The sequence below is a fragment of the Pseudonaja textilis genome, chromosome 3 (assembly GCF_049901715.1).
Source record: "Pseudonaja textilis isolate UNSWEBS1 chromosome 3, rPseTex1.2, whole genome shotgun sequence".
NCBI lineage: Eukaryota > Metazoa > Chordata > Lepidosauria > Squamata > Elapidae > Pseudonaja > Pseudonaja textilis.
In genome coordinates, this window is record NC_141992.1 from 177,900,001 (window position 1) to 177,913,101 (window position 13,101).

At 40.6% G+C, this 13,101-nt stretch overlaps 1 protein-coding gene across 2 annotated transcripts; it reads left to right on the top strand.

Annotated features, from left to right (window-relative positions):
- Window positions 1-2,141: 2,141 nt before the first annotated feature.
- Window positions 2,142-12,181, top strand: CTHRC1 (collagen triple helix repeat containing 1). Of its 2 annotated transcripts, none has more exons than XM_026703554.2 (4): window positions 2,142-2,933; window positions 7,862-8,083; window positions 9,808-10,024; window positions 11,212-12,181. In XM_026703554.2, exons 1-4 carry the CDS (start codon window positions 2,760-2,762, stop codon window positions 11,352-11,354), a joined length of 756 nt encoding a protein of 251 aa, XP_026559339.1. In that variant the 5' UTR covers window positions 2,142-2,759; the 3' UTR covers window positions 11,355-12,181. The 2 variants fall into 2 exon arrangements, with proteins under 2 accessions (XP_026559339.1, XP_087787703.1); XM_087931577.1 differs by having other exon boundaries at window positions 2,146-2,930.
- Window positions 12,182-13,101: the final 920 nt, after the last annotated feature.

Sequence of the window (13,101 nt, forward strand, 5' to 3'; positions counted from 1 at the left end):
AACTAGTTGCGATAGAAGATCAGTATGCCTTGGATTTTATCTTCACATTACTCATGTTTCTTTCATTTCCTACCCTTGGAACAGAGAAGGGGCTATAAAGAGACATGAGAGAATAATAATAATGCTGGAGGTTGTTAAGGAATATATCTTGGAGCACATAACACCAGGCATACAGCTGGAGGGCAAAATCACAAAATTGCGGTTCACCATGGCCATGTCATGTGGAGAAATTCACTGGAGCAATTATGTTTGGAAGACTTAACTGTAAAAGGAAACCAAGCTGTCAAAGAACACGATGGCTGGATACCATCTTAGATGAGAATAAACAGTATAGAACAACTCAAAGAAGTCAATTAAAGTGATGTATTATTGCTGGTGCCTATGCACAGGAATCTTCTCAACCAACAGCAGCATGTTTGAGGTTAGATAAGCATCAATGAAACTCCAGGGGGGCGGGATTGGACTTAGTTTGCTTGTGGCTATTGTAGGAATTCTAGGCTGATTTAACTTTTAACTTCACCCCAGGCTCTGGCATTTCTTCTCTTATACAGGCTCAATGTACATAAGACCTTAATGTTGCAAAAATCTTGCTTCATGGATATTTCTGGAAATTTTATCCAGACTATTCTCCGTGGAGTTTTATTCCTTTGTTTCCAAAGTCTAATTTTTACCCACATAAAAGTCTTAAGAGAAAAAATGTGTGGAAAATTACACAATATTCTATAATTCACATCACTGAAGATCTGCAAGAAAAGGAAAGATTTGGGAGCTGTATTAAACCTCATTTGGAGACCTGATGCAAAAAAAGGAGCATAATGCCATGTCAACATGGACATGAAGTTGATCCTTGATCCTTTTATGTTAAATTTATTTCACTGTTTATTATGTTACAATTCTCATGTATTTTATGCCTTAAGATTTAAAAAATCTGCTACTATAATTTGGTGGTACAAAAAATCTGCTACCATAATCTGCTACTACAATTTGGTAGTTCTTTTTAAATCAGATCTGGATTTTCTTGCATACTTAGATTCTGTCAATAAATAACTTTGGCATTAATGGACATTAATAAACAATAATAATAATATACACGATGTTTACTGATTGTCTAGCAATAACTCTCCATGTTACCATGAGGGTTTTTTTCTCCTGATAATCAACATTTGTTTATGAAACCACTAGTTAATGCTGGTATAAACTTTTGATTAGTGGTGGCTAATTTAGCTTTTCCTTATTAGACCATATTAGCCAAACCCAGAACTTGGTATAGTTACAGAGCTGATGACATAATAACACACACTGCCTAGATTTGCTCTGCAGGCCTCAGGATTTTGCAGCTGATGTTATGCAGTAAGTAATTGGCAGGACAAGGTTGTGTGAATCACAACCGGAAATGAGATAAGGTGAAAATCATGGGGACCAAATATCATGCTTTTCTAATGAGGCAAAAATGAGGAAAGGCTTTTCTTGGTAGTTTATATTCTACTTGATGATTCCATGTCTGAGATCACAAGGATATTAAATGGGGATGCTTTAAGTAGTGTCTACATTTCATTTCTTTTAAACTGAGACCAGGGAGATCAGGGATGATTCATTTTTGCCATAAAGTCTAGTGAGATTGTAAGATTACAATGTTGTAAGCTCTCCAGTCATTGGATATGAGATGGACAACAAACAAATTTAATAAATGCATAAATAAAAGCTTGATTGTGACATCATCACATCATTTTCTACTTGTAATGACCACACAGATACCTTTTTAAATGTAGTTTTAATAAAACTTGTCAATTTGACAAAATGCTTCTGAGTTTTGGAAGCCTCCTGAACGTCTTTGTATCAATCACGCCCAGTCAGCCAGACGGTTGGTCATGAAAACTAAGGAACCGATCTCTGTATTCTCAAAGAAAAAGGTAGAATTTAAATGCAATAAGTAGCACAATTCGACTTCAACAATGATCTCTTTATACTTCGTTGACAAACTTCCCACTGGAGCAAAAGCTTTTATTTCAATTGCTTATTTCCTACTTTGAAATAGAAAACCGCCTCAACAGGCGGTTCCCTTTTCCCTTTATTTCCAAGGGAAATTGAAATGCTTTGCTGCTGCCCACGTGCCGCCTCTTTCTCCCCGCCGTCTGCAATGCGCTGCTTTGAAGATCGCCCGCCGGACGCGAAGACCTGGCGAGGAGCCTTCTTTGTGCAACCGCCGGCGAGACTGGCCCTCACTCGCGCTCTCCAGCAAGGCCGGCAGGTCAGGATCGGAGGACCCTCGAGGGGGAAAAGACGAGCCCCCCCCCAACGCCTGGTCTTCCTCTCAAAACGACCCTCACGAGCGGGAGAAGCCAACCTGAGGCGGGATGGCGAGCCCGGGAAGCCCCACCGCGCCCCCACGTGGCCGAGAAGGCGGGAGCGCCGCAGGGACCGAGCAGGGAACCACATTGCTAACCGCCCCAGCGCCGACCTCCCGCTTGTCTCGCCCGGAGTAAAGTGGCGGGGGAGAGCTACTTTCGCCGCCTTTTTCGACCCCGGCTGGCTTTCCCACCTCCCACCTCCCGGCCCCAGCTAGTCGGGTGGAGGCGCGCCGCTTTCAGAGGGGAGCCAGCGGTGCATTCCTCACCGCCCCCAGGGGGGAGACTGGCGCTCTCCGGCGGTGAAAGCCTCGTCTGTGTGCCTGCGCCTGACGGGACGCTTCCCGCTTCATCTGCGCTCACTGGCGCAGCGGCCAACCCTTCCCAGCTCGCAGCCGTCGCCACTCGCCGACCATGAAACCGCCGTCCGGCACAGCCGTCGTTGCGCCGGGCTGCCCGGCCGCGCTTTCCGCTACTCTGTTGCTTTCGCTGCTTTTGCTGGCGGCCGCTTCGTCGCCCGGGACCTCGACGGAGACGCAGAAGGGGAAACAAAAGGCGTTCAACCGTCAGCGGGAGGTGGTGGACGTGGTGAGTGGACGGCCAGGCGGCCCATCAGGCCGGGCATCGCTGGAGAGGAGGGCGCCTCAGAGCGCTTTTGTGTCTCCCTTTCCTGGGGCCACGCTCTGTCCCTGGGCGTGAAGGGACGGGGTTTGGGGGAGGGCTCTTTTTCTTTTGTAAAGATATAGGTATGTACAGGTAGTCCTCGACTTACAACAGTTCATTTAGTGACTGTCTGAAATTACAAAGGCACTGAAAAAAGGGACTTATGACTGATTTTTGCACTTAAGGACTCTTGCAGCATCCCCAGGGTCAAGTGATTCAAATGCTTGGCAACTGGTTCCTATTTATGACCTTTGCAGTGTCCCAGGGTGATGTGATCCCCTTTTGCGACCTTCTGACAAGCAAAGTCCATAAGGAAGCCAGATACACTTAACAGCTGTGGCAAGAAAGGTGATAAAATGGGGCAAAACTCACTGAACCACTGTCCCATTTAACAACAGAAATTTTGGGCTTAATCTGTGGTCGTACGTTGAGGACTTCCTGCACGGCCATTCCAGATGGTGGAGTCGGAGAGGGGAATCCTAAATGTAGCATCCTGCTTAGGTAGCCTTTTCCTCGATGTGCCGCTTTGTTATCAGGAGTAGGTTTCTCTTCTATTAGTGACAATCATATTGATTCTAACAATAATAGTACCAAGGGGTTTGATGATTTCAGTTAAAATTAAACATGATCAAGATAAAGGAAAAGTGGATGGGAGGACGTTAGGCAGCAAAGAGATGGATGCACATATTCTTCCTGTATTTTATATTTTACTAACTCTCAGCCTTGAAATCAAGCCTATGGGCCATTTTGTTTAGCATGGCTTACAATAGAGGTTTTTTTTTCCTGTGCAAAAATGTCTTTAGGCATAGTTGAGTGAAGTTCGCTTCTGTTAAATTAGGTTTCAGTTTTCCCTCTTAGTATGCCAAATAAGGAAAGCCATCTTAATCTCAAGAGTACTTGTGTAAATAAGATCAGGCTGAAATGGAAGTTTGGATACCAACAATCGAAGGAAAGACAGCTTGGCCATCTGCTGTGGTGGGACTCGGAGGATGAGTAACTTAGTTGGTTTCCTCCAGTCTTGGTGATTTATTGAGTTGAGCATTTAGGGAGATTAGTGGCTTCTGAAACATTTTTCCTCACTGAAGGCATTCCTATGTAAGCTGGAGGAATCATTATATTTAGTCTTGGGAATTATGTCTTTAATCATCACTATACCTTCTTTCCACAGTGTAGGGAGAGTGGAATTTAGTTGTGTGAGAAAATTTCATCTGAAAGCAAAATGCTTTGGAAAATGGCTAGATCTCAGCTATATAGTACATTTGTTGGCATGAGTGTCTGAACAGACGTCAAGTTGAGCTTGACTTCTGCTTTTATGGACAGAGCAATTAAATCCAAGAATTTCTTTTCATTTCCCATCTAGCTTACAACCCTATTTTTTTTTTTTTTTTTGATAGTGTCCTTTCCAAATATTAACCAGGTCTGATCCTGCTCAGGTTTTTAGGATAAGCCCAGGTCAAAGAAATTCTGCTACTTGCTTAGTGACAGCTAAATATTCAATTCAGGCATAAAAGCAAGATCAAATAGCAATATCACTTAGACTTATATACTGCTTTACAGTGCTTTACAGCCTTCTCTAAGCAGTTTACAGAGTCACCCTATTTCGCCCAACAATATGGATCCTCATTTTACCCACCTCAGAAGGATGGAGGCTGAATCAACCTTGAGCCTGGTGAGATTTGAATTGCCAAATTGCAGGCAATCGGCAGTCAGCAGAAGTAGCCTGCATCACTGCATTCTAACCACTGCGCTACCAGAGCTCATTGGAGGAGCTCAATGGAGGAGATGTACTGTTGTAAAGAACTGTACCAGGCTTTTAGTTTATTGAAGATCATTTTAATTTGACGAAAAGCTATGAAGCTTCCAGGACACCCTTCCCCAAACTCCTAGCTAACTCAGCCATTCCGAAACTTCTGAAGGCCACCATAATGTTTGGGAAGCAGAGGTGGTATTTGGCAGATTCTGACCAGTTCTGCAGAACCGGTAGTGGAAACTTAGAATAGTTCTGAGAACCGGCAAATACCACCTCTGACTGGCCCCACACCCTCCTATTCTCTGCCTCTCGAGTCCCAGCTGATTGGCTGGGTCTTCTTTTGTTGCCCTGCACAGGAGAACGGAGCTGGAAAGCAGGTTAGTGGGGTGGGGAGGGAATGGGATTTTGCAGTAACATTCCCCCAGGAGTGGAGTGGGAATGGAGATTTTGCAGTATCTTTCCCCTGCCGTGCCCACCAAGCCACGCCCCAGAACTGGTAGTATATTTTTTTGAATCCCACCACTGTGGGGAGGAAGGCTGCTTTGGTGCTTTGTAGCTGGAAAGACACTATTCGGTTCAGAAATAGACTTTTTCTGTAAACCCATTTGTTTATGAAGACCTCTTCCTCCTCCTCCCCCTCCCATCCACCCACAACCAGCTTTTTGTCTGCCTCATTCTTTCAAAAATGTGGCTTTCCTCAGACGTGGTTTGATACTCTAGTCAGTCATGCCCACCTCAGAAATTCCACATACTCTTAGAATTAGCTAGATACTTTTAGGAATGGCTAAATCTTTTCACTGATTACCTCAGAAATGATGATTACGCTGCTTACTTTCCCTCATATTTCTACAAATAGCATTCACTTTCAAGATGCTGTTCCCCTGGGTTTACTGGCACTGACAATAGTAGTAGCAAACTGGTTAATTCTGTCGTCTCTTAAGAGAAGGCTTGGAAGAAATAACCTATTATTATATATTCTGCTTTATTTTTCTTGGCTCCTACTAAGCCTGTACTATTTCTGAGCAGAGTTTGTCAAAAAGTGAAACAACAACAGAGCCTAAAGAAAACAAAAAAAGTGCTTGCTGGCTGTTTTTTTTTTAATTTAACCTAAACAACAAAACTAAATCAAGAAGATATAGAAGGATTAAAAAGAGGAATTAAACTAAAAACCTACAATCAAATTTTAAAATACACTGTATGCCATTAAGGTTAAGAACATTTGAACAAAATCGTACTTCTGTAGCCTATCATAATTTAAAATAGAGAAAAAAAATTGTGAGTTGTGGTCTCTGAGAGATACAGATATTTGTGTTTTGTGATAAAATTAATATATTCATTAACAACATTGGTGCCCTAGTCCTCAAATTCACAGCACAGAAGGAAAAGACAACGGAGAGAGAAAATGAAAACAAGGCAACTCAAGCCCTAATTTGGAATTCTTATGGTTACTTTAACAACCCTAACTCTGATAGAAATTGACTACTCAGGAAGAGAATTTCCCCAAGCAGAGGATTGTTTTATTCCTGAGAAGGCAGTTGACCTCAATGGTCATTATAAGAGGGGAGACGATAATACCAAGTGGATGTGGCAGATTTTTGATGCTTACTTCATTTCTTCCACAATGGCTCACTGATTCCTAAAGCCTCTTGAATAAACACAAGTCTCCTGTACATCTCCAAGCCAGGTAGTCAAGCAGTATAAGATGAGGTAAATATTGGGAGTTGATCACTCACTTCTAATGAGCCAGGAGAAGAGTTATACATCTATAGATGTACACAAGGAAGAGCCTTTTGCTGAGTAGGAGGAAAGCAGAATTTAGATTTGTTCTAGATCAGGGGTGTCAAATTCAAGGCCTGCAGGCTGGATCCAGCCCGTGGGGTGCTTAGATCTGGTCCATGGGCCCTCCCGGAGTCTGTTTTGCTGTGACTGCCTCCTGCAGCCCTCTACTAGTGAAAACGGAGCTTGGGGGGGAGTGTGCCCCCCCCACCCCCGAGCTCCATTTTGGCTAGCAGAGGGCTAGCAAAACAAACTAAAATGAAACCGAAGGAGAAATGTTTCCCCCTTTGCATTTATGAATGCAAGAAGGGACAGGAAAGGAGAACGGGAAAGAGGAAAGACAAAGAAAAAGAAGGAAAGCTGGGAAGAGAGCAAGGAAGGAAAAATAAGGAAAGAGAGGAAGAAAGAAGAATGAAGAGGAAAGAGGGAAGGAAAAAGAAGAAAAGGAAGGAAAATTATAATGAGAATGAGAGGGTCTGAGGGAAATCCTGACTTAGTACTTGGCTACCACAGGTGCCCTCCGACACAAATGACATTGAACTGATCATGCTCATCCTGGCCACCTGAGGTGAACACAACCCTGATGCAGCCCTCAATGAAATCGAGGGTGACACCCCTGCTCTAGATGGTTGATACCGATGGAGCAAACCCCACCAACAGGTGGCAGCATCTGGGCCAACCTTTTTGGAGGTTGGAAGATAATTATGGTTGAATATCTGATCAGGTTAATGTTTCAGTGGAAGACCAATAAAGAAAACCCCAAGATTGTAGCCTAGATTGAGAAGCTGAAAAACCACTTTGCACATTGCCAAGATAACACATGGATATGTTGATGAGGTCAGCAGTAATGAAGACTGATGTGAGGTTATTTTTTACATTTGAATTTACATCCATTTGGTTCACTGAGAATAATTTTGAAATATAAATGCTGTGAATTGTACTACTAGAGATTAAAGAAGTGATGGGATTGATTTGTATTGCAACTCATCTGGTTCTCTGTTCCAACAATTAAAACACTGATTTTATTGTTTCAAGGACTGGATAATTATACAATTATTTTTCTCCCTCTAGATATACATGTTCTCCCATACTCTGAACAATGATTTCAGTTGTTTTAAAAATGTAAACACAACTAAATTATCTATTTGACATCAACTTCTATATTCACTTGAAATTATACCTATTTTCCCCCAAATGAGAGTATTGTTTTCAATTTGCTAAATATATGGGTTTTTCCCCATCCGATCTACCATATTTATAGACTATTTTCTCCTTAAGTAAATATAATAATACTTGCGTGATGCCAACATACCTTTTTGTTTTTCAGTATAATGGGATGTGTATGCAAGGACCTATCGGTCTTCCTGGAAGGGATGGAAACCCTGGAATCAATGGAATCCCTGGAACTCCAGGTATCCCTGGCAGAGATGGGCTTAAAGGAGAAAAAGGAGAATGTATGCAAGAAAGCTTTGAGGAATCCTGGACCCCTAACTATAAGCAATGTTCATGGAGTGCCTTGAACTATGGCATAGACCTTGGAAAAATCGCAGTAAGTAAGCACAACTATAGCACAATATGTAGGCCACCAAGATATGGTGAGGAATCTGTTCCATATTGCTTTTGCTTGACTAATCAATCATCTGCTCACTTCTAGGGACTAGGTAGCATCCCGTTTTGGCAAAGGTAGATAACCTCCAGCTATGTATTGTTCCAGCTCATCTTTGGAGTTGGCAGAAACAGTATGTTTGTCCTGTTTTTTTTTAGGTTTCAGCAAGGGAGAGGGTCAAAATGGATGTTTGATCTTTTAACTGTAAAACTGAAGCTCTGTCTCTTAATAAGTGGATCTTTGATTATATAGTTACAGCCACCATTTTGACCCCCTGTGGATGCGTTGGGGTGCCTTAAGAATTGCAAAAACTCCAGGCACTCTTAAAACCCCCAAATTGTAGAATTTTCACTATTTTGGGGGATGCTTTCAGTGTCAAACTGATGACCTGCGGGCCAGGTGCCTCACATGCAGGCCACGCCCACCCCAGCTCTGTGAAGGGGAAAAAAGTTGCGATATGTCCAACGTGATGAGGCAAATTTGACACCCGTGCTTTAAGGAATACAGGGGGTATCTGCAGGGCTTCAGTTCTCCTTTAAACCCACTTTACTATGACACCGGATGGCATCCAATGTTTGGCCTAGTCCTGTTTGGTGACATTTTGATATCATTGACCAAGGTCCTAGCGAGCCTAAGGTGGATCTTCAAATTGACTTTAGCATTGGCAGAAAACTAATAATTCGTAGATTTAAATACAGTATTAGGATTTAGACAGGAAACACTCCAACATGGTTACAAATCAAGTTGTCTGCCTAATCCTATATAGCAATGTGAGGAAAGTAACAATTTTAATGAGTTAATAGCAGATGGGCTTTTAATACTTTCATTCAAAATAGGCAGTCTTTGCAGCTTCAGAATTAGTGATCAATGCATGAAAGCCATTCAGTAGAAAGATATTTAAAACAAAACAATACCTGTGATTACATACTCTTAACTTTTGACCAGAAATGCTTAATAGCTTAATGTGTATTTTGCAGTAAAAAGTTTCTGGCATTTCAGGGTGGGGTTGAAAAAGATTCCTGATTGAAACTAAAGAGTTTGTATTAGACGTTTTGATTTGGATCAGGGATGTCAAACTCGCATTGTCACGATGTCATCATGTGACTTATCACAACTTTTCTCTTTTGCTAAACTAGACCTGGGCGTGGCCAGCGTGTGACACATCCGGCCTGCAGGTCACAAGTTGACACTCCTGATTTAGATGGACCTGTTGACTGGATCTGCACATTAAGCCACAATGTGGCTTGTTTGGTTTTGGCCTAGTGAAGTTTGTAAACTTGGCTTGGGGTGAACTCAGGCAACAAATTCAGCAAATTTGTTCAGCAAATTACCCAAACTGTGACTGCACTTTCATCAATACACAAAACACAAAGAAGCTTTCTCAGTCAGAAAACTTACTGTATGAAATGATGCCTTGGCTGTTTCACTTTGGATAATTTTTTTAGCAAAAAAAAAAAGAATAGCCTAAGTACAAGGATTGCTCAATTGGAACAATTCATTCATCATTACCAGCTGACACTTTTTCCCTCATCAGTTTTTATCTGAGTCTTATGAAACTGGTCTTTATAAATAGCTCAAGCATATCTTGGGGTTACCCCTATTGCAGAAGAGCAATTGTTTAGGATAATTGTGTTTTCTACAAAATTTCACTTATTCTTTTCTCACAGGAATGTACGTTCACCAAGATGCGCACCAACAGTGCTTTAAGAGTTCTTTTCAGTGGATCACTTCGACTTAAATGTAGAAATGCCTGTTGTCAACGCTGGTATTTTACTTTTAATGGGGCTGAGTGCTCTGGACCCCTTCCAATTGAAGCTATAATTTATTTAGATCAAGGAAGCCCAGAATTAAATTCTACTATTAATATACATCGTACATCTTCAGGTATGTACTGGAGTCATATCATAAAAATAAGCATTTCATGCTAAAGGGCCTACCTACTCTTAGGTGAAATGATCAACAGATTGGGGTTGTAATCATCCACAGGAAATAAAATTCTTATGACAAGTCAATGGACTGGTATAGCTCAATATTCTTTTCAGATGCTAAATAAATAGGGAAGTTTAAATCAGAGGTGGTATTCAGCAGTTTCTGACCAGTTCTGGAGAACCGGTAGCAGAAATTTTGAGTAGTTCGGAGAACCAGCAAATATCACCTCTGACTGGAGATTTTATAGTATCTTTCCCCGCCATGCCCACCAAGCCACGCCCACCAAGGCACGCCCACAGAACCGGTAGTAAAATTTTTTGAATTCCATCACTGGTTTAAATGTAGAGTCCTTCCCAGGATTAAAGCATTTAACTCAAGTGCTATGAAGCAGATAAAATGCTAATCTTATCTGAATTCCGAATTGAAACACTGGATCACAAACTAGCCAATCATATGTTGGTCTGGGGTTTGATTGAAACGGAATCAATTTGTTAAATTATAGTATACGGTATGACATGTAAATCCAGAAAATTGAGAGTACGTGATTAATTGTAGAAAGTCATGCAAAGAGATTAATAATCTTTTATCTTCTGCAGTGCTGTTTCAGTAGCAAGAAACCCTAAGAAAAACCATCCAAAAGAGACGATCTATTTAAACAGTTAAATAAAAACACATTTATTTTTTATTAAAAGGCCAATGAGGTTTTATGTATTAATGACTGATCATTTCCTAAAAAAAAACCCTCAAGAAACACAGTGCAATTTCTCTCCCAATCATATTTATTATATACATTTCAGGCTAACATGTGAAGTATATTTTAAAGTATATTTTAAATTCCATATGTAACATGTATGGAATTTGAAATGGAAGGGTGAGGGAGATTCAGGAGGAAACTTTTTCTTGTTGTTGTGCAGGAAAGTTCCTCACGTGGACCAAAGGAACATTGGAAAGCAACAGAAATGGAGGGCAAGGGAGGTGGGGTTAGGGCGGCATTGCTTCTTCCCTTTTCTTTGTATCTTGGCCAGCCAAATACCGTAATTGCTGACTGCCTCTACCGATGCTGATATACCATTTTTCATTGTTAGTCTTTAATGTTTGTGATGGATTATGGGCGAAATCAATGTATTTTATATTTTAAACAGTGGAAGGATTATGTGAAGGAATCAATGCTGGATTGGTGGATGTTGCCGTTTGGGTTGGGACTTGCTCAGATTACCCAAGGGGAGATGCATCAACAGGATGGAACTCGGTGTCTCGTATAATTATAGAGGAACTGCCAAAATAGAGCTTTCAACCTCTTCTTGCTATTCCCAAAACAACATCCAGGACTTTATGCAACCTCTTATTGGTTTGTTTTTCTACATGAAAATATACATTGGATTATAGTGTACAAATCTATTTATAGAAATAAGGTAAAAACCTCTTTTGAGCCACGTTTGACTTCAGATGGTTGAACAGTTAAGTGTATGTGTAGTTTTTGCCAGCTACCCAAAAGTGATTTGTTTCCAGGATGTTTTCGGATTTCTTGGGAATTCATGGTCTGTGCTAACTACGCCTGGGCCTGCTTAACTGCTGAATCCATAAGAGCCAGCCTGGTGCTGGCCTCTGCAGAGGTCTTACAGAAATACCAGTAGACAATGTTCCATTTTTAATTTTATGTATCCTTAGCATTTTTCTACAGCATTTTGGAATATAGATCCTAAAGGAACAATCTGTATTAATGATTACTTTTATATCAATTCTATATATCCTTGTATTTGTTCAGAAAGAAAATCTACATAGTGTTAATTTTGTTTTTTAAAAAATAAAAAGCAACTTTTTATTCAAGTGTATCCTCTCCATTCCCCCAAAGTATGATTTGTTTTTCTAAACTTCAAGTTCCTATTGAAGTGAAAAACTAATTTTCTTGTGAAGTGTGAAACAAAAAATGACCTGAAAAAGATTACTTGGTAAAAATTATTGCAATTGTAATACAGTAATTTAGTAAACCTATATTTTTATTATTTAGTGTATAGCTGTCGTCTTGATGTATTATGTATGCATAGAAGCTATGCCAGGCATAGTGAAAGATATATATGTAATTTTTTGATTTAAATAAAAACATAAGAGCAAGTGAATGTATGAATGTGAGTCATTATATAAAAGTTTTAAACATAAATTAGCGAAATGTATAAATGAACATGATTTTAAATCTATGTACACCATATCTTTAAAGCCCTTCATGGCTTGGGACCAGGTTATCTGAGGGACCGTCTCTTGCCAGTCACATCTACCTGACCCATTAGAGCAGGGAGGCAGGGAATGTTGTGGTCCCATCCCTGAGGGAGATACACTGGTAGGACCCAGAAGAAGGGCCTTCTCCATGGTGGCTCCCTCTCTCTGGAACATCATTCCCGCAGAGATTAGAATGGCCCCCCTCACTAATACTCTTTTCGACTGGCACTGAAGACCTAGTTGTGCCAGCGGGCCTGGGAAACCCAGAGTGGAATGGAGCTGATCAAATAACTCATGTGATCTGTTGTCGTCAGGGCAGGGGGCGGGAGTTGGGGGGGATATTTCCCCCCCAGATTTTGTTCTGTTGTATTTTATTAATTTATTTGATTATTTTTGTTTTTATTGTTTTAAATATGGTTTTACATTCTGTAAGCCACCTCGAGTTGCCATGGGCAAATAGGCGGCAATATAAATTCAATACATAAATAAATATCCACATATAATTTAACCTCTATAGGATACTACAAATATGAACAAAAGGTTAATTTTTAGAGTATTTACAAATACATGAAGTATTTTTTCTTGGGAACTTTTGACCTCAAATGTTAACCTTAGCTGTTTGCTGGCAGAGTTTAGAGACATTATTACCCATTGTTCCTATTTGTATGACTTGATATCAGTAAGACATATATGAAACCTCCAAAATTAGATTATGTGGGAATACACATGTAAGATTTTTATGTTTATACCAGTAATTCTTTTGCAATTTTGTTGAGTGTTGGTTTTAAAAAACATTTAGCTGAAACAGAATTTTAAAA